The following is a 22469-nucleotide window of genomic DNA, read 5'->3' on the forward strand; positions in this document are numbered from 1 at the left end:
AGAGACTGAAAATACATACAAAAGGACCACACGCATCCCCTGCAGGACTCCAATGACTTCTCTGGAGCTGAGCCAAGGATATTCTGGCCCACAGAGTGTTCATCCGATGCATCTGTGTGCCAACGGGAGCCCTTAAAGTGCTGTCAAAGTAGCACTGAGCTTGTCAGGACCCAATAGTCCAATTTTGTTTGTAGGAAAACGTCTCAGGGCTCAGACAGTTGTTTGAAATACATTTTCAAAGCCATCGATTCTTTTGGGGCACAGGAAGTTTTTTGATCCAGATGTTGCACTGACTGGTAACAAGGGATGAAGGCAAGGGTAGTGAAACAAGAACAAGGAATCCTTGACACCGTCTCAGTCAATCCTTTGCATGCTGTGAACCACATGCAGAGTGATGTGCACTCATGCTCCAGAGCATAAACCAATCACAAGCTGCCTAAGCTCAGGAAGGAACTTCCTCTCTTGATAGATGCCATAATTGTCCATTACAGGGCTTCTTGCACTTACCTTGAAGCATCAGGTACCAGCCATCATCAGAGAGAGAACACCACACTATATGGGCTACTGGTCTGATCCAGTCTGGCAATTCCTATTTTATCTACACAATAAACAGACCCACCTCCTAAAAGGAGCTGACCATCTCCATCTCCACAGATGTCCATGAACATTGCTGATTGCTCAGGATCATGCCCATTGTTAGGACATGCTTCTAAATCCTTAACAGCAATTTAGGGCCTGGGGATCCTGCAAAGTGTCAAGTGCCCTCTCCTCACTGCTGTTAAATAAATGCACTTCTGGGTCCACCTGACAAGATTTAAAGTGGGAGCAGAAAGCTCCGAGCACCTCACTGGACTGCCCCCCTCCACAAGAGCCAGAGGATAAACAGAACAGAGGCTGTTACCTCCTTCTAATAACAATCTGGACTTGAGTCTGATGCACCTGCCTAAACAACCCTCTGTTATGACCCTGTTTAGTTTGGGAACTCAGAGGAACAAAACCAGTGTTGTGTGGGAAACCAATGCCCAGCACAGAGGCTTAACCAGCCTTATCTCACTAGGACAGCACATACCATCCTCTAGCCAAGGGAGAGGGGCCTTGCTCCCTCTCCCCTCCACCAGCTTCAGTCCAAGAAGTCTGTGTGCATCTGATCGAAAGTGAGCTCCCAACACCTGATCTCATTAACCCAACCCAGCTCTACTTGGCCAAAGCAGAACCACTGTCTTCGGCTTCATTCCACTGTGCATGCTGTAAAGCCATGGCACATTGCAGGGTGTCTGTTGTCACCCTCTAATGACTGGCTGTAGCCTACAGAGAGACAAGGCTAATCACTCGTGACTGATGGTGGAGCAGTAGGGATGTCCGAGTTTGGAGCCAGACTGCTTGGCCTCCATCCCTGCTGATGACAGACACGTCTCTGTGTCTGCAGCACAAAGCACTGTTACCGTTGAATTCGCTGGTTTGGCTGGCAGAGAAGCTATGCTAGGAGCTGCCTGCTAGGCGTAATAGGTACATTCATTAGAGGTCTGCCTAGTGGGGTGGGATGTAAGGGGTTCACACCCCCATTCACAAACTGCCCTTCTTGTGTCATTTCAGGACCTGTGTCCCAGCAGCTGCTGACTCTACAGGGCAACGTGTCCAGATTCCCCTCAAACAGCAGGAGAATATTCTCTTTGGACTGCCTTTCACCGGCTGCAAGCAGCCTCTGCAGGCCCCAGCCCACTGACAGCACAGAACAGCTCACTCGGCTGTCGGCCCACCCTTGACCCTCTCCATTCCCTGTGCAGAGAGCATCTCTTTCATGTCAGCAGGGTGAGCAGAGATATGATCTCGGGGGGCTCTCCCAAAATGGACAGACCTGGCTTTAGGACACAGCAGCTGTTAGAAGCCCAAGACACCCACCCACCCCTCTTTTAATCAAGTGGCTGTGGAAGGGTTAATTTGCAGGGCAGAAGGCCGTCTTCCACCTTAGTCTTTTTAGAAGGAAATACTAGGCTGAACCCTGAGATAGGGCGTCCTTCCAAGGCTCTGCTTCCCTTTGGCTGGCCTCCCATTGCCCCTCACAGCCATGGCCTTTCAAGATGGCTTCTCAGACAGCCCGCTTGCTATGGCAGCCCTCCCCACACTCTGACACCTCCTGGTGACTGGTTTGCTCTCAGTCCCAATTTCAGCCAGTGTGTTCACTAGACAAACGGGCCCTCCAGCTTTTTCCTTCAGTCAGAAAGCAGCCATGTCAGTGGGACCAGAGATCACTCAGGCCATTCTGATCCCACAGAGCAGCAGGGCTTCACCGTCACCTTTCACAGAATCATAGAAGATCAGGGTAGGAAGGGACCTCAGGAGGTCATCTAGTCTAACCCCCTGCTCAAAGCAGGGCCAACAGCAACTAAATCATCCCAGCCAAGGTTTTGTCAAGCCAGGCCTTAAAAACCTCTAAGGATGGAGATTCACACTTCCGGTCTTTGTTTCCAACCACTTCCATTCAGGAAGGGTGGGTCTTGTGGTCAGTGCACAGACCTGCGGTTCAAGGGACTCACATTCAGTCCCAAGCTCTGCCAGCGTGTCAGCTTGGGGGAATCTCTTCTTCACCTTGGATCTCAATTTCCCCCCATATGTAAAATGAGGATGATACTGCCCTATCCCAAGAGAGGTGTTTGTGGGGCACTCTGGTATTGCAACAATGGGCCCAACATCCTGCGAGTACCTATAAAGAGATTCACACCAACGCACCAGCCCTGTCCTCTCCCCATATGCGTATTCTGATTTTCAAAGATGCTGAACAATGCCAACTCCTCTTGAAGTCACCTGAGCTGCGGATGTTCAGCACCTTGGTACACTAAGCCAGGTGAGTCTTGGACTTACTGGAGTGGCTTCCTTTTTGATCTCTCTTCTCCATCGTCACAGCAGAGGCATCTCTCACTTTCCACTTACTCCTCGCTCTCACTTCTTGGTAAGAACAGATCCTCCAGGTGCTGGGCTCTCTCAAAAAGTCATCATCGGCCCTGGCCTCTCTGATGAACAATAAGCTATTCAGGAAATTCTGCCTCCCTGCCTTTAATTTTCTGTGCGTTTTAAAGAATACGTACAAATCACCATCATTCCTGGCTTCTCCTCCCACAGCTCTTACGGTTACCTGGTTACAGTTGCTTTTCCCCTTCCTTTTGAGTGACATCCCTGTGGGGGGTCTCTCAGTGGCCAAGTGCGGAGGGGAGACAGCACCCTCCTCCTGTGTAAGTGACACACATTGGCTAAAACCATCAATGCAGGCTCCTTGGCAGTGAATGGAGCAATGAGCAGGCATGCCAGAAAGCAGTGGGGGTACACTAGCCCAAACAAGAAAGGGGTGGGGGGTAGGGGCAGAGAAGCTTGAGAAAAGCAACACACACACACACACACACACTTCATGAATGGAAAAGTCAAGTGTGAAAGCTAGACTAGCCCCTTGGGCAGCTATAGCTTAGCCTCAGCATGTCACCTAGACAGACACTGACCTTGGCAGCTTTATGGGAGTGAGATTTCCACAGGGATCACTGCTCAGTGAATAATTCCTTACAATCATTTTGGGCACAAAGAGGTTTCCTCTGTCACTGTCTTGGCAGGACATATTCTTCCACCTCCCTTTTTATTGTTCAGAATGAAAACTCCAGTCTCTACTCGCACTGAGCTTCTCCCGTAGCTGCCCCACAGCAGGCTGGAGCCCGGAGTTTCCACTGTAGCCGTCCCCCAGCAGCTGGGTGCATTGGACTTCTATAGCGGTCCCACAACACACCCGAGCACTGAAGTACAGGAATTAATTCCACGCTCTTATCCTCACTGCCTGATTCTCCTCACAGCTTCCAGTGCCAGGCAGGGCTGTTTTACACAACCCTGTGTGCCGACAGGTGCAGCTGTTTGTTTGGGGGAGAGACAAAAATTGCTTCTTCCCTACCAGTTTCTCTTTGAAGATCCAGAGTTCGCCTCTTCTCCCATCACCCAGCAAGCACTCGACAAAACACAGCGCGGACAACATGAAAACACAGAGGCCGTCTGAGCATCAGGTGCGTCAGCAGAAAGGCAGTCTGGGCTCAGACAGCTCTCTTGTATGTAGCGCACACAGAAGTCAAGCCCATCACTGGCTCTCGCATGCTGCTGGAGCCGGAGCACGAAATGCTGCGTGGAATGCTCCAGGCTCCCAGCAGCCATATGGAGTTCATTTGCATGGTACAAAGCTTCGAGTCCACATGGCCCAGATCCAAGAGTCACGCAGTGGTCAGTCAGCCTCCCACACAGATGCCTGTTCGCCTGTGTGCGCTCAGAAGGGCTGTTCTGATGAAGGCAGTGTGGCCAGCGACACTGTCCCTGCTGGTCAGAACTTATATGCAAACCACAGAGATGTATCAGAGGCCAATACCTGTGGCTACCAAAATAAGACAAAATAAAAGGGAAGGAAAGTCTCCTCTCCTGTGCTGTACTCTCCCTTGAGTCAGTTTACGGTATTAAGAAACTACCTAGAGCTGAACAGCACAGGAATTTTAAAACCACGCTGATATATTACATACTAGAATGGAAACGAAATCTAGCACCCTCTCAGAAAACATTTTCTTGTCTATCAGGTAATTAAAACAATTGTGGCTTTCCTGCCTTCTGCCCAATGAGTAAAACCTGTTTTTTGTTAAAAAGGGGGGGGGGTGTAAAGGCACTGATTGAAAGTGGGGTGTGCCTGATGATGATGTTCCTGCAGAGAAGTCCACCAGTGCCTTGATGCTAATACCGCTACCAGCACCCTATTAGAGGAGGTCTTCAAATATTTAAAGAGCCATAATTAGGATTGAATATAAAAAGCTACTGAGCTGAGCACATTACTCACTTCATGGTAAGTAATGCACTCATTTGTCATGGCTACCTACTGACCAAGTGATAAGGTAATTTACTGCACTGTTGCAGCAGTTAGGATCCGCCTAGATACTTAAACAGCCCCGTCACCATTGTATCCAAGCATCTCCAAAGCACTTAGGGATTTGGCCTCCCAACACCCCTTTGTGGGAGGAATGGCTCACCGTGCCATTTACAGATAGGGATGCGAGGTACCAACCAGAGACTTGTCCAAAGAAATCTTTGGTGAAGCAAGGAATTGAAGCCCAGATCTCCAAGATCCCAGCCTAGTGCTTTAACCCCAAAGGCATCCTTCCTCCCCAGCTCACTGCTAAATCACTTCTAATGACAAAATGCACTTCCATGGCATCTTTCATCTAGGGATTTACAGGGCCATCACCACAGCAGTAAGAGTGCCTCATCTCAAAGTCCTTCATAAAGCTATTAATCAAATCTCCCAGCAGGTGAAAGGAGCACGTCAGTATTATTATCCCCATTTTTCCTAGAGAGACATTAAACCACAGTGATATTAAGTGTCTTTCCTGGTGCCCATTCCCCACCAGGTCACAAAGCAAGTCCTCTACGTAGCCCGGAATAGAAACCAGGAGTCCTGAATCCCAGTTTCCGCCTCTGCCTATTGCACATTACAGTCCCTCTTGCCCTGTTTCAAAGAGAAGGAAAAAAAATACCCTTTGCCCAGTTTTCCATAAGAAAGCACAATATTAAAAAGGTGACAGATCTGTTTTCTATGTGCCCCACAATTCCCAGCTCGGCTAAGGGACGGTCCATGCATAGTGGCAGCAGACTGGACTCTTCTCTTTAAGAATAAACAGCTCTTAAACAATTATGTAAAGCCTCCTGAAAAGTAAACAACTCTGTGTTTTAGTCTATGCTCGGAAGCCTTTCTTGGTAGGAAACCACTAAAAGAAAGTGTGCCGGGTTCCGTCACAGAGACCCGCTTGGGACTGTCACCTGATGTGCTGAAATTACCTCTGAGCCCATTTTACCTGCCAGCTTGGGACTCCAGAACCCTGCCATGTTGAGACAGACATGCTGCAACATAGACCTAGGGTTTGGGCCATGCCCCTAAAGCTGCAGACTTTAACTAAAAACCGCTCAGCAGGTTACCTCTCTCGAGCACCTAGACACCCAACTCCCAATGGGATCCAAACCCCAAATAAATCTGTTTTACTCCATATAAAGCTTATACAGGGTAAATTCATAAATTGTTCCCCCTCTGTATCACTGATAGAAAGATGTGCACAGCTCCCCCAAGTATTAATCACTTACTCTGGGTTTATTAATAAACAAAAGTGATGTTATTAAGTATAAAAAGTAGGATTTAAGTGGTTTCAAGTAATAACAGCCAGAACAAAGTAAATCACAAAGCAAAATAAAACAAAACAAGCAAGTCTAAGCCTAATACATTAAGAAACTGATTACAGGTAATATCTCACCCTTGAAGAGGTTCCAATAAGCTTCTTTCACAGACTCGACTCCTTCCTAGTCTGGGCCCAATCCTTTCCCCTGGTACAGTCTTTGTTAGATCCAACAGACTTCTCAGGTGGTAAGCCAGGATTTTCTCATGACTGGCCACCACCTTTGTCCTGCTCCACCCCCTTTTATAGCTAGGGTTGGCACAAGGCAGGAATCTTTTGTCTGTGCTTGTCCCCACCCCTGCCTCATCAATGGAAAAGTACAAGGATTAAAATGGATTCCAGCATCATGTGACATGATAGTCACATGTCACTGTAAGACCCCCTAGTCTCCATTCTTCCTGGGTTGGCCCACATGTACACAGGAAGGTTTGCAGATAAATAAACCATTTACAACCAATTGTCTGGGTCAATGGGAGCCATCAAGATTCTAAACCATCATTAATGGCCCACACTTTGCATAATTACAATAGGACCTCAGAGTTATACTTCATATTTCTAGCTTCAGATACAAGACTGATACATGCATACAAATAGGAGGAATAAATTCAGTAGGTTATAACCTTTGTTATGATACCTTACAAGAGACCTTTTGCATAAAGCATATTCCAGTTACATCATATTTCACACTCATAAGCATATTTCCATAAAACATATGGATTCAATTTCCAGCCTTGCTGATTTTCTGGAGTCGTAGTTTGAATTCTCAGCCTCTTTGCTTTTGTGGCTCAGGCCCGGAATGTTATTTGAATATAGCTGGGGAAGGGAGGAAGGAGTTGTGGTTAATTTCTTCCATTAGCAAGATGGAGCCTGTCATAAATATAAAGGGAAGGGTAAACCCCTTTAAAATCCCTCCTGGCCAGAGGAAAACTCCTCTCACCTGTAAAGGGTTAAGAAGCTAAAGGTAACCTCGCTGGCACCTGACCAAAATGACCAATGAGGAGACAAGATACTTTCAAAAGCTGGGAGGAGGGAGAGAAACAAAGGGTCTGTGGGTCTGTCTTTATGCTGCCTTTGCCGGGGATAGACCAGGAATGGAGTCTTAGAACTTTTAGTAAGTAATCTAGCTAGGTACGTGTTATATTATGATTTCTTTAAATGGCTGAGAAAAGAATTGTGCTGAATAGAATAACTATTTCTGTCTGTGTATCTTTTTTAGAGGAACAGCCGTGTTAGTCTGTATTCGCAAAAAGAAAAGGAGTACTTGTGGCACCTTAGAGAACATCTGATGAAGTGAGCTGTAGCTCACGAAAGCTCATGCTCAAATAAATTGGTTAGTCTCTAAGGTGCCACAAGTACTCCTTTTCTTTTTGTATCTTTTTTGTAACTTAAGTTTTTGCCTAGAGGGGTTCTCTATGTTTTGAATCTAATTACCCTGTAAGGTATCTACCATCCTGATTTTACGGAGGGGATTTCTTTACTTCTGTTTACTCCTATTTCTATTAAAAGTCTTCTTGTAAGAAAACTGAATGCTTTTTCATTGTTCTCAGATCCAAGGGTTTGGTCTGTGGTCACTTATGCAAATTGGTGAGGCTTTTTATCCAACATTTCCCAAGAAAGGGGGGGGGGTGCAAGTGTTGGGAGGATTGTTCATTGTTCTTAAGATCCAAGGGTCTGGGTCTGTAGTCACCTAGGCAAATTGGTGAGGCTTTTTACCAAACCTTGTCCAGGAAGTGGGGTGCAAGGTTTTGGGAAGTATTTGGGGGGAAAGACGTTTCCAAACAGCTCTTCCCTAGTAACCAGTATTTGTTTGGTGGTGGTAGCGGCCAATCCAAGGACAAAGGGTGGAATATTTTGTACCTTGGGGAACTTTTTGACCTAAGCTGGTAAAGATAAGCTTAGGAGGTTTTCATGCAGGTCCAGCCTTGCTGATTTTCTGGAGTCGTAGTTTGAATTCTCAGCCTCTTTGCTTTTGTGGCTCAGGCCCGGAATGTTATTTGAATATATCTGGGGAAGGGAGGAAGGAGTCGTGGTTAATTTCTTCCATTAGCGAGATGGAGCCAAATGACTGAACCTGAACTTTTCCACTCTGCATATTTTACATAGATTTTACGTGACCCTATTGGGGTGGCGCCCAAAGGTCCCAATCAGGATTGAGCTCCCATCATGTTGGGTGCTGCCCAAAATACGGCCCTCCCCCAGAGAGCCTGCAACCTAACAGTGAAACCGATGCCCAAGGACACATACCGGCGCAGCAGATGGGAACAACCTCAGGTCTCCTGACTCCCAGCCCAGTGCATTATCCATTGGACTACACCGCTTCCTCAGTGTACTGTTAAATAATCAGCCAAACCTCCATCCCCCAACCTCCCAGGAAAGTTAATGACAGAGCGAAGCAAGTGCCTAATACAGTTGATCAGAATGACAGGCAGACAATAGAGCATAATGGTTCATTCGCAATCATTATAGTCTATTGTGTAAATATGCAAATACAGTGCAATTCAGTTTAACTGATCAATTTCTGCACCCTTATTTTCCTATGGCCACATTCCTTAATATGTTTGTCCTTCACCCTCCTGGGTCAGATTGGAAGGGACTTCTCCAATCTTCTCACTTTTGCAGCTGAGTGGAACTCAACTGGAGTGGAGATAGCTTGCAGGGATGCTAATTAGAGCCAATTAAAACTTGACTGACCTGCCCTGGCACTAAAACGTTCCTGGCAGAATTCGCTCTGTTCTTGAAAGGTCAAGATCGGGTTCTGTGTACGTGACTTGGGAAGCTCATTGTGCCACAGATCTGCATACAAGGATCATTCTGGTATAAAGCTCGGGGTGGAATCTGCCCACACGGATCCATAAAACCAACTTTTCTGCCATATAATAAAGAGTACTCATTCCCCCCCGCCACTGGACCCACACCAGCAAACAGCATAAGAGATCCAGCCACCAACCCCTGGTTTAAAAGGGAAGCATTGGTGGCAACATGTTTCTCAGGAGAAGACTGACTTTGGGATTCATTCCCAAAAAGAGCCTTCTGGACAGGCTGCAAAGACCATTTATTTCTCTAGGCCTTGCAGCAGGAAGAGGGAGAGCATTTCGGAGAGGGGTTTTGGGGGTTTGTTACAATCTGGCTGGTAGACTGGTTTGCTGGGTTTTTGTAGTGGAGCAGATTACAGGTAATATCTCACCCTGTAATGACAAGGAGCAAGTAGAAATTCAGGCCACAATTTTCAGCAGTGACTTGGGATTCCAGGTGCTTCGACTGTGAGGGACCCCAATGCAAGACACCTTAAAAAGGGGTCTGATTTTCAGATGGTGCGAGCTCCTGCCCTGAGGTCTCTTTGAGATGTCCCAAGGTGGGCAGCTAAAAATGGAAGCACCCATAATCACTAATCCTTTGAACATCTCAACCGTAAAACGTCCTTTTGTTGGTTAACGATAGTGAAATAAAAATACACACAGTCCACAGCTCATGTATTTAGGCAACTCATGTATAAAAAGGTGACTAATGAAATGCACCATATATTAGCACCAACACAGACTCAGCGGCATAGCTTTGTCTATCCTAGGTGTCTTTTTCACTCTGAAATTTCCCAACAGGGGCAGTACCAGTGTAGACCACCTCTAAATCTGAATCCTTCCCACAACATCACACATTGCTTAGGGTATGAATAAGGCTCCACCATCCCTGCCTATCCTGAAGGCTGCACCTTGAAGCAAGCAAAAAGGCTTGTGTGTTCCCATGACCCTGACAGCTAGTAGTTTTAACTCTGGGTAGGGCCACACAATCCAGACAGGTCAAAGGGGGAACCAGAGGAAAAGCAGTCCACTAATCCTCCATGCTGGGGGTTGAGCAATAGGCCAACAACCAATGTTCCCTCTAAGGTGCACGGCTGCAGGAAATGCCCACCCCAGAAGCCACGAGTACCACTTAAGTGTTAAAATAAATCTGCTTTTTATTAGCCTATCCGCTGAAATGCAGGCTGCCCTGTGCACAGCACTGTGGCTCTAGGCCTTTTTTGAGCAGCTAGAGACCTGTGCCGTGCACGTAGCCCTCTTGCACAGGGCAAGGGGCCTTCGTTCTCAGCATGGGGTTCGGATCGTAATGAAGCCAATAGGTTTGTACAAGCTCATTTTCAAAATAAAGAGCAGATTCCCAAGGAACCTTGTGAAGGCAAATTCTGAAAAGGATTCACATTGCTGCAACTGAAAGACAGGCCGCAATTTGCCATGTTCCTCACCAACAAGCTCTTCTCCAGATCCAGTTTAACCCTAGAGAAGATTTTGATAGCTGCCAGATCCTCTGAAAATCACCCAGGTCCAGAACTGAAATGCTGCCAGGCCTTTTGTTAGAGGGGTGCTAGCATGCACTGCTCTAATAACAGGATTAAGTTCCATGCCAATCAACTGCTAATGAATTTAAGCTCTAAACAGATGATTAAAGTAAAAAGACAGCAATTCGCATGTCAGAAGCTTCTGATAGAGCCTTGGCACAAAGATCAACCTTTATGCTGCCACTACCTGCACAAGAGGATAAAGGGGATATAAATCCTATTAGCGATACAGCAATTTCCCACCAGGCCTGGCTCTCCTCGACCTTCCTATTTACATCCATTTTTCTGACTGCTCCCATAGAATTATAGACTATCAGGGTTGGAAGGGACCTCAGGAGATCATCTAATCCAACCCCCTGCTCAAAGCAGGACCAATCCCCAATTTTTGCCCCAGATGCCTAAATGGCCCCCTCAAGGATTGAACTCACAACCCTGGGTTTAGCAGGCCAATGCTCAAACCACTGAGCTCTTTCAGCAGTGTTTACAAACACATCTCAAAATGGAGTTTCCTGGTCCCTTGGGTCATTTATTCCATGGGAACTAAGAGCACGTCTGACTTCCCACAGCACAGAAAGCATCTTGCCTGTGCCTTGCTTTTTCGAGTGGGGTAATTTGCTCCAGGAATATCTGCCAATGCAGAGTATTACTCAACACACCCAGAGAAGCTATGAAGTGCCAATTCCTGTGACTGTTGTGCTGGGAAAACCCTTCTCTCTCTGTAATCACATCTAGGTGGGGGCAAGGAGCACCATGCCAATGCCTCAAAGTTGCAGATCCAGCGTGTGCGACCTGTTCCAGTAAGCAAAGGGCACTGAAAGTCAGCAAATAATAGAGGGAAATGGGAGGGGGAAGTGCTTTCCATGACCAGGCACGTGTGTTCAGCTTTACAGCAAGGAACAAAGCTGGGAAGAGGTGGGAGGCCGGCTTTCTAACCTACATATAAGCCCAGGAAGTTGCCGGAGAAGAATGAATGAGTCAGTCATTCCAGCGTCCTCTTGGGCTGATTTAAAGGCAGCACCGATGGGCTTCAAAGAGAATCTCAGGCAGCCCTTGAAGGCCAGGGTGGAAGACGTCACTGTCATGGAGAACTGGGAGAGCGTAAAACGTTATTGTGGGCCATAGCCACACTGAGCAGGGGCAGCCTCCTACTTTGCTGTTCTTCTGCTGAAGCTGCTGCAAGACCATTCTGGAGCCCAACAATACCCAACATCTGGAACTCAGCACATTTAACGCTATGGAACCAATATGGTGAAAGTAACTCAATACAAGGGAAACCCCAGAAGTCCTTTCCCAGAGATATACATGTGTGTTAGGATGTATTCCGTTTTCAGCCTCAGCAGTTCCACCTACTGGTGAGCTCACTGCAATGTGAATATCAAATGGCTCAGGTGATCGCAAGCATGACTGAGAAAACCAACTCACAATTCCTCTTTATCTCTGCTTTACAAGCACACTTCAGCAATGACTGGCCTTGTACTTTTATGGTGTTCTCAACAGCTAATCCCCTATGTTGCAATTATTTCTGAAGCAAGAAAAGGCCAAGATTCCATTTCAAGAACTGAGATCCCAGCTGCCAGCCAAAGGAAGAGAAGCTGACAAATCTTCCTTTATTTTTTTACATAAAGGTGAAAGCAGGTAATTATGCCCGGAATAGTTAGTTTCTAACAAGTAACAGAGTTTAATTCGGTGCAAGTTCTACCAGATGGACTTTGCCCTACTCAGAAAATGGAAAACTTAAAGACCACTGAGTGTGCCTTCATCCCAACTATAGATACCATTCTGCGGTGTTTATTACATAATCTATGCAAGACCAGCTGCACTGTATCCCAGAATGTGACACACCTCAGTAGGAGCAGGATGGCTTCCTAGGGAATTTCTATACCTCACTGAACAGCTCAGACATCACAGCAGAGGGACAAGGGACACTTTTAAAACTATCCTTCACTAGCATGCATGCAAGACCCTATAAAACAGCTGCTTTGTCCCACCTAACACTCAGGCCCTTGGCACAGCACTGACTCCAAGTTAGATAAATATTCAACTAAAATACAAAGTACTGGAAGCTGCGTGGTCTAATGAACTGGGTACCAGAGCGTCTATTCCAAGACCCTCACCCAGTAATTTCTTCATCAAGTCCATAATTTCTGGTTGAGCTACAGCAGATCTTTCAGAAGGATACTCATTCTTGACTTAAAGACTCAAGTGATGGCAGAATCTCAACTACAGCTAGGAGAGCAGGCAAACAGCTTCCTCGGGGTCCATAATTAGCCTTGCCTGGATGACCTAGGAAATTCCTAATGAGACATGGAGCATTTTACCTGAAGGACACTACTTTGAACCCTACCACGGTCACGAATGAACAAAAGGCATAATCATCTACTGGCTGCTTGATGATCTACGTGAAATAAATTTAGTGGGTTCCTGTCCGGTTCATGGTGGCCGAGTGGAGAAGGCCAACCACAGCCAGCATTAATAGGCACAACCATCAACAGAGACCAAAGAATGGAAGAACATACAACCAAACTGCCTTCTGGCTCCTAGAAGCAGACCTCTGAATGAGGGTAAAGCACAGTGGAAGGACACTGCTGCATCTCCTCTGCTGATACGAAGGGTTGTTTGATCAGCTAAACTCACTTCACAAAACCAAACCAAACCAAAAGAGGGGAAAAACCTACCACATGTTTTAATCTAATCCTGGGAAGCCAGGACCATTGTAGTCAATAGCACAGGTGCAGTTTCAGTCATTCTTAAAGACCTCTCTTATTGCCAGTCTGGGACCTAATTCTCAAGCTGTTACTTTGGAACAGTTGACTCAGTCAGTACAGCTGCACGCCTCCCCAAAACACCCTGCTCCCCAAACTAATGTTTAGTATCTAAACCAGCCCAATTGTATCCTTCCTGACTACACATAGTTCTACCTAATGTACTCCAAATATAAACAGAAGCATCCAGTATTCCCAGAGACGTATCAGCAAAATCTTCAGGACGGACTGACATATCTTCGGTAAGAGAGGCTAAAAATATGTGAGAAGACATGAAAAAAGCCACATACGTCTTATGCAAAGATACAACTTTCCTAAACAGCTTCTCCAGCAGAAACAGCCTTGGCTTCACCACCTGTCACAAGTGTCGTCTTGCTCCTCCTCTTTCTTTTGAAATAAACCATATGCACTGGAGGTAGTATAGAGAAAAGCCAACTCTCCAGATGCTTGAGTCACCCTCTCTCTCTGGTTTTATACTTGTGCAGGTTATTTTTGTGTGAGCCTTTTCTTATGGCTGCTAAGTCCTCGTCACTACTTATCCGAGTTCCCTTACATGGTCAAGAAGGAGAAAAGAGTTTCTAACCCAGAGGAGACAGTGCACTGCCCTGGCTGGCTGACTGCCTTGCTGTACAAACATTCACAACATTTCCCGTGAGACAGGAAGGCAAAATTTAAGTTACTTATGCCCTCTGGGTGCCAAGAATTGCTGAGCAGGATGTTGCTGGGCTGGACATATTTTACAAATTAAAGCATACTTACAATTAACTCCTTGCTTTCTCTTTGGAGGAATATTGCAGGGCAAATACCTTGGGAAGTATTGCAGTGGAATGGGGTTCTAATCCCATTACTGTTGCACAAAGAGGAACAAAAAAAATTGATAAAGACACACACGCACCCAGAGCGGCATGCAGGATAGCATTTGGGACAGACATTGTGAGAGAGGGGAATGACCAATTTCCTCACTTGCTCTTATTTTCCCCTACATTTCAAGACAATGGGGAAGAATTTGGGCAGGTGCCTGCTATTGACCTTAATGGGGATGGCATAGCCAAAGTCCATTTTGACAGGAGTGTGTTGACACAGGATTACATGGTTTAGATAAAGGCTCAAGAAGACAAAGTATTCCTGGTCTAACTCTGTCATGTAAATAAAGGAGATGGTGAATGCAAAGGATCATTCCCTTGCTGTTCTAACATAAATAAGAGGGCTGGGGCGGTGGGGGGGGAAGAGGTGCCCTGCCAGTGTTTGATCTCTGTACACAGATACCCAGGAGCATTTATGCCAGGGAATTTAAGAGAAACCTAAAACTCAGGAGGGGGAAGACAGGCATGTTAGGCCAGGAGGCTGCCCTCTGCTCCTAAAACATCTTCCGTCTTTCATTCCCCTGCACACAGAAGTGGTAACGAATCTACGGCCACCACGGCAGACAAATACACCACAGCGTGAGACAGGGAGAATGAAACCAAAGACCCTTGGCTCCTAAAGTAAAAGAATGCAAGGTAAGCTCTTTGAGGTAGGACCGTCCTTTGTGCAGCGCCTAAGACCAGGCAGTCCTTGCCCATGACAGGAGCTCCTACATGCTGCAAGCTGCATGGAAGCTATTTAAATATACCATAATGGAGCTCAAACTCAATATATACCCCAAATGGGAAAAAAACCTACAGGACTCAAACCCAAAAAAACACGCCACCATGGCTAAACAGCAGAGTAAAAGAGGCAGTTACAGGCAAAAAGGCATCCTTTAGAAATTGGAAATCAAACCCTAGTGAGGAAATAGAAAGGAGCATACACTCTGGCAAGTTAAGCAGAAGTATACTGAGGCAGGCCAAAAAGAAATTTAAAGAGCAACTATCAAAAGGCCAAATAAAAATGCAGTTACTTTTTGTAAGTCCATCAGAAGCAGGAAGCTGGCCAAACAGTCAGTGGGGCACTGGACAACGGAGGTGCTAAAGGAGCACTCAAGGAAGACAAGGCCATTGTGGAGAAGCTAAATGAATTAATTGCATTGGTCTTCACTGCCAAGGATGTGAGGGAGATTCTCCCATCTGAGCCATTCGTTTTAGGAGACAAATCTCAGGAACTGTCCCAGATTGAGGTGTCATTAGAGGAGGTTTTGGAACAAATCGATAAATTAAACAATAAGAAGTCACCAGGAGCAGATGGTGTTCACTCAAGAGTTCTGAAGGAACTCAAATGTGAAATTGCAGAACTACTAACTGTGGTATGTAACTTATCACTTAAATCAGCCTCTGGACCAGGTGACTGGAGGATAGCTAATGTAATGCCCATTTTTTAAAAAAGGCTCCAGAGACAACCCTGGCAATTACAGGCCGGTAAGCCTGACTTTAGTATCAGGCAAATTTGTGGGAACTACAGGAAAGAACAGTATTGTCAGACACATAGATTAACACAATATATTGGGGAAGAGTCGACATGACTTTTGTATAGGGAAATCATGCCTCACAGGCCAGTTGATATACTGCTCTTTGTATTTCAGAAAGCCTTTGACAAGGTCCCACCTCAAAGGCTTTTAAGCAGAGAAAGCCATCAAGGGACGAGAGGGAAGGTCCTCTCATGGATAAGTAACTGGTTAAAAGGTAGGAAACGAAGGGTAGAAATAAATGGTTAATTTTCACAATGGAAAGTGGTAAATAGCAGGGTCTCCCAAGGAACTGTACTGGAAACTGTGCTGTTCAACATAGTCATAAATGATCTGGGAAAGGGGATAAGCAGTGAAGTGGCAACATTTGCAGTCGATACTAAATTACTCAGGATAGTTAAGTCCAAAGCTGACTGCGGAAAGGGATCTCACAGAACTGAGTGACTGGACAACAGAATGCCAGATGAAATTCAACACTGATAAGTGCAAAGTAAGGCACATTGGAAAAAATCATCCCAACTATACATACAAAATGATGGGTTCTAAATTAGCTGTTACTACTCAAGAAAGATCTTGGAGTCATTGTGGATAATTCTCAGAAAACCTCTGCTCAGTGTGCAGTGGCAGTCAAAAAAGCGAACAGAATGTTAGAAACCATTAGGAAAGGGATAAATCAGAAGATATCATAATGCCACTATATAAATCTTTGGTACAGCTACACCTTGAATACTGCATGGACTTCTGATCACCCCATCTCAAAAGATATATTAAAATTGGAAAAGGTACAGAGAAGGGCAACAGAAATGATTAGGCATATGGAACAGTTTCCATATTAGTAGAGATTAAAGAACTGGCACTGTTCAGTTTAGAAAAGAGACGACTAAGGGGGAATATGATAGAGGTCTATACAGTCTCAAATAGGGTAGAGAAAGTGCATCAGGAAGTGTTATTTACCTGTTCCCATAACACAAGAACCAGGAATCTCTCAATGAAATTTTGAGGCAGCATGTTTAAAACAAACATAAGGAAATACTTCTTCACATAACACACAGTCAACCTGTGGAACTCATGGATGTTGTGAAGGCCAAAAGTATAACTAGGTTAAAAAAAATTAGATAAGCTCATGGAGGATAGATCCATCAGTGGCTATTAGCCCAGGTGGTCAGGGATGCATCCCCATGCTCTAGATGTTCCTAAAGCTCTGACTGCCAGAAGCTGGGTGACAGGGGATGGATCACTAAATACATTTCCCTGTTCTCATCATTCCCTCTGAAGCATTTGACACTGGCCACTGTTTGAAGACAGGATACTGGGCTAGACGGACCATTTGTCTGGCTCACTATGGCCATTCTTATGTGCTACTGCAATACAAACAGCAGCAAATGATTCCATCTCTTGAGGTACAAGTCTTATCAGTGGCAAGTAATGTTAGGATTTAAGTCTTCCATAAATTGCAGCCACTAGAGGGGCATCCCAATCTCTCTCTCACACAGAACCCAGCTGCAAATTTAGGAATCTGTTTTTGCTAAAGGCAAAATAGCCAATCAGCCATCCTGACAGGTCAGAGAGCCACAGGGAAAAACAAGAGTCACTTGCAAAAGAGAAAACCAATTGAACTGGGCCTTCAGAGGGTTAGAAGCAGAGAAAGACATTTTTTCTTCCAGAGAATGAAAAAAAAACCCCACACATTTTACTGGCTTTGTTAACATTTTAAACGATGAAGCTGCAAGAGGAAGCCGAGCTACCATGGATTTGCCGAGACACACATGGTGTGGAGAAGGAGGGGAAGTATTTCTCCTTTTCTAATACATGATGGGTATCCTACCCTCATCAGATATTACTGTTATGTGAGAGACAAAAATGGGGAGAGCGAATTAATGAGTCGTTCACATGATCCAGAGTTCAGACCCATTTACAAATTACTCGCTCAGTTGGTGGTTTGAAAATTAATGACTTCTTATTTAATATTTTTTCTTCTTCCCCCATTTAACCTTTTAGGAGTGAAAGAAAATCTCCTTGACTTGTTATGAGCAGATGTGGCTCTGAAGAAATCCATCCTCACTAATGATAAACCAGTAGGCACAACACATCCAGATTTCCTTGTCCAATTAGAATGAATTTATGTGCAAGCTTAATGTGCCTAATTACCCCTGTCATCGGATGAGTATAAGGCAATCTGAATAGCAATGCCAGTAAATATTTGTATTGATGTTATCAGAATGGATCTACCAGGAAAAAGTAGAATGCATCAAGAACAAGCTTCAGTTTCAGTGAACATATTTACTACTGCACAAACACAGAGTGGCCTCCTCTAACTGTTTCATAGGTGAGCGATTTTCAGCATTTATATCATAGCCCCTCTGTGTTACAACGTATACCTTGGCATAAAAATTGTTCCAAGCAAAAACCTGGCACAGGAACTCATTGGCAAAAAGGCTGCATTCCCCTTCCCCCTTCCTCTCCCCCTCCCCTGTGGATTTTAACAGCTGCTGTTCTCTTAAATTGTGGGGAGGCCCCCAAAAAGAAAGTTACTTTGGCTTTTGGGGATGTTCTGTGTTCCTCGTATATTGTAGCTCAAACAGCGCCCTTAAATAAAGTACAGCAGGCCATTAGCTCACAATATGGACCAAAGCTTTTAATTCCCCATTCAGTATTGACTGTGACACACAGTAATAGCAACTTTCTCTATAATGACTCCAAGAACAGATTTAATATGAAGGATCCCTAGACACTCTTTCCTACTTCATCTGTATGTAACAGTCTGCCGGAATAGCTTGTCGGAGCACTGAAGTAGAGGAGTGTGGATTCTTATAATCTAAGCTAAGAGTCCCCAGTAGAATAAATCACACTGTGCATTTTATGAGAAGGAGCTGAAAGTTCTTCATAACCTTCGTTATGCAAATTGTCTACATAGGCATTAGCAGGATGGTTAAAATCCATGGGTTTTTAAAAGTCAAGGTATACACCATCCCCTCACTAACTGCAGTGAGCTCTGCTCCGGCCTTAAAAATAACCCCCTATCCCTACATAGGAGCTTATAGAAACAGTCTGCAAACTGTTTGTTACAGAGCATTCCAGCCCCCTCCTTCCCCTCTTTTTTTTTTTTTTAATCCCATTCAGAGGCAAAAAATGTCCTCATTCTGCCCTAAGCCAACAGCAGCCAAGGAGCTGACAGCTAAGACTGAAACTCTGTTGCTAACTGATAGCACTGGACCCGATTCTGCCCTCCCTTACACCTACACGACCCCCTGGAGGTCAGTGGTGTAACTGCAGGCAAGAAGGTTACACAGGGGTAATGAAGGATAGAATTTGTCAGCTGATCTGTGATTGGAGCCCTTAGGCGCTACCCTCATACAAATAATATTTGTCCCACTGCCTCTACAGCTAGTAGGGTCTTTTTTCACAAGGACTTAGAACCTGGGTGATATTTCCATGTAACCAGATGCAATTCCTATGTGAATATCACCTGTGTTCTTCATACCACTGGAAAAACTCCTGCCCTCAATTTAACCCATACAATGCCTCTAGCTCGATTTACCTGCTGGTTTCAATAGGATTTCACAGGCATAATGGAGGGCAGGATTTGGTGCACTACATCTAAACTCCCTTGGATTTCAAGCTTTTGTCTTCATGTGTGTGGACAGTGCTCAGTCCATTCTAAGTGCTACCAGAATACAAATCCCAACTATTAATCCTCACCAGATGCAATTCTGAGGCTCAGAGGAACAAAATAAGCATGATGTCTCCATCTTTCACCCTGATTCTTAGTGTTAAGTACATGAATGCCCACTGCAAACAGCAACTTTCCATTCCTCTAGCTCCTTTCACCCTGAAGTGCTTTCCTGACTGTTCTGTATGAGGGATCACTTCTCCAGCCATTGAAAGGCAGCCACCTCTGCTGTGGAACATGGCATCTGTTTATATATTTAAAAATCAAAAATATTCCTATGTCTAACATATAAACATAAGACTGCAAATCTCTGCTTTAAATAGAAAACAACTCAGCCTTAGCTATGGGGCAGCAACCAATGCCTTCACAACATTAACACTAAAGGCAGAAAGGTAGAAAGGGATGAGGGCATTTTCTACAATTGAGGACACTTTTGCAGCCCAGGGCAATGGTTGGGAACCAAGAAGCAGTTAGAGATCCCTTGCATTGCAACCCTAAGTGCGTCCTGCATGTCCCTCAGGACATGCATGTCTGAGGGCAGGTTGTTGCAGAGAAAGTGCTTATTGTTTTTGGTAGGGGGTGTTAGTTTTTCTGCCTCCTCTTGCAAACCACATGAGTCTGGCTCAGCAAATGCTCAAATTAAAAGACAACAAACCAAACAAACTAAATACACCCCCAGCAGGGGTTTGCAGCAGTCCTTACAAAGAAGAGGGGCTCACTCCAAGGAGGTCACCCTTGCTGCTGGAGAGCTCGAGGCAGTGTTTCTCCATGACCGGTCCGTGAACCGGCACCGGTCCCTCAGATCTCCCTGCCACAGTTTAGCAAGGCAGCAAGCCGGTCCCTGGTATCAAAGAGGTTGAGCTAGAGAACCAGGCATGGCTCTAGGGCTAGCAGGGGTCTCTCTGAGTCCTGATGTGACTTCCCGGGTTCACTGCTCACCCATCTCCCGAGTGTCCAAAGCAGAAGGGAAACGGGGTGGGAGGGGAGCGGCACACAGAACCGTAGGGACTGCAAGGGACATCTAGTCTGACGCCCTGCCAAGGGGCAGGATGCATTAAAGAGGCTACCTGTGAGAGCTGCCATCATCGAAGACGAAGGTCTGGTTAGTGTAGCACTCGGCACACACAGACACCCCCCCGGCTGCCAGGGCTTGCCCATCTTGCTGCTGAGCCGTTGACTTGTAGACCCCCTGAAGGCTCCTCTCTTCCCCTGAGAAAGGCATCTGCAGAGCGGCGAGGGTGCCCGGTCAGGCGACACGGAGCCAAGCATGGGAGTGCTGTGTGGCTGGAGGCTGCCCAGGGCTACTGTTTACAAGGAGAGTCCGGCTCCAGGCGAGACATTGCCACTGGTCACTCACACACCTTACCCCCTCGCCTGGTAGATTTCATGGTGCAGGCAGTGCCTGGGGCTGCAGCTCTTACGGTCCTGGTGTCTTCCCAGCCTGGGTTTCTCCTCGCGAAGCAACAAGTTGCATAAAGTTGAGCCTCATTTAAATTAAAAAATGGACAAAAAAACAACGCAGGGATCAGGTTGATTTCACTGCCTTAAATGCAATAGATGATCCAAATATTTGCTCCCAAGCTTGTCTCCCCTTTCCCCTGGGGTGTTTGGGAGAGCTGTAGGCTCAGCAACGAGAGAAAGTCCATTGCAAGCAGTTGCTCTCACCAGACAAAGCTGGAAAGGAGGCAGGAGATACCAGTTTGCTCCTTTTTCCCTGAAATATTTGTGTGTGTTTTTTTAACAAAATTGATTTTTCTCCCCTCCTGTTTTCACAGCTTTTTCAGATGCATTTCTCTCCTGCACGATGGCACCATCTGCGGGCCACTGTGAGAATCACATAGGCAACAAAGCCAGCATCCCTTTGCCATCTCTGCCATGCAAAGTGCCGTGGCCTATCCCAGCTCAGGATAGACCCTTTTAAATATATTAACATAGGTTTCTGATCAATCATCCCCCCGACCATGGTGGTTTTTATTAGCTGCCTTCTCTGAGGGGGTGGAGAGTAACCTGTTGTAGCCCTGGCCCCTGCCTCCGGGATAGAGGTTGCTGAGGGGACAGAAAAGGAAGAGGACTGCAGAAATCAGCTCCCTTTTTCCCTCCTTTCTGGAGAGTGCGGAACTGCTATCACCGGGACTGCTTATGGTTCTCCCTGGGGAGCTATGCAAGATCATCCACCGAATTAATGGTGTCTCCATGCCACTCCACACTGTCCTGAGAAAGGTATATTTTTATTTAGAGCCTAGCCTAGCATTTTGGTTAACACTCTGTCCCCGTTTCCCCTCCCCCCCAGGGCAAAAAGCTGCTAGACTCCTGAAAAGTGTCTCTGCCTTGCTGTGGGATGTAGACAGAGGATTCCTTTTTGAATTATGTGCTTTGTGTGAACACACGAAAAAGAAACCCTGGAAACCAAGCTACTTTTGATCAGGAAAGGGTTAAAGGTTCCAATGTAAGGGCACCTTCCCTCCAGTCGAAGTTCAGACTAACATGAATGCAATGCCCAGTCTGACATACTGACACTCATTGAGCAAAGCCACCTTTGAGAAGTTGCTCTGTCTAATTGGCTTCAAATCCAAGGGCATTTAGATGTAGTCAGCCAAATCCTGCCCTCATTATGCCTGTGAGACCCGACTGAAATCGGCGGGTAGCTGCAGCCAGTGGTACTGTATATGTGCAGTTGAGGGCAGCTGTTGTTCCAATGGTATGAAGAACATGGATATGAACACAGGAATTGCAGCTGGTTACGTGGAAATATCACTCAGATTCTAAGTCCTGGGGAAAAGGGACCCTACTACTGTAGATGCTGCTGGGGGACAAATATTATTTGTATTAAGGTAGCACCTAAGGGCTCCAATCACAGATCAGATAGGCGATGTACAAACAGAAATCAACAAGAGGGTTCTTTCCCCAAAGAGCCTACAGTCAGACTCATCTCTTACCTTAAGAGCATGGGAAGTCTCACAGCTGGACCTGAGCAGCTGCCAGCAAAAGAACCTTCCCAGTGCTGCCAGCCGCGAAAGGCACTTGCTCCAGTGCTTGCTTACGAGGTGTCAGAGTGAAGTGCAGGGAGCTGTCTGGAATGGCACCTGGAGACAACAGGGAA

The 22469-nt window shown here is 45.9% G+C and overlaps 1 protein-coding gene across 3 annotated transcripts in view; it reads right to left on the reverse strand.

Moving 5' to 3' along the window:
- The window catches only part of KCNT1 (potassium sodium-activated channel subfamily T member 1), a 201179-nt gene extending 180096 nt beyond the window's left edge, over positions 1-21083 (reverse strand). For 2 of the 3 annotated variants that reach the window (XM_048823210.2, XM_048823208.2), the window contains exon 1: positions 20437-21082. In XM_048823210.2, coding sequence (XP_048679167.1) covers positions 20437-20591 — 155 coding nt within the window. In that variant the 5' untranslated portion in view covers positions 20592-21082. Of the gene's footprint in view, positions 1-20436 lie in introns of all 3 variants that reach the window. The other variant, XM_048823209.2, reaches the window with a different exon arrangement.
- Between the last annotated feature and the right edge of the window lie 1386 nt (positions 21084-22469).

The sequence above is a fragment of the Caretta caretta genome, chromosome 16 (genome assembly GCF_965140235.1).
Source record: "Caretta caretta isolate rCarCar2 chromosome 16, rCarCar1.hap1, whole genome shotgun sequence".
Classification (NCBI taxonomy): Eukaryota; Metazoa; Chordata; order Testudines; family Cheloniidae; genus Caretta; species Caretta caretta.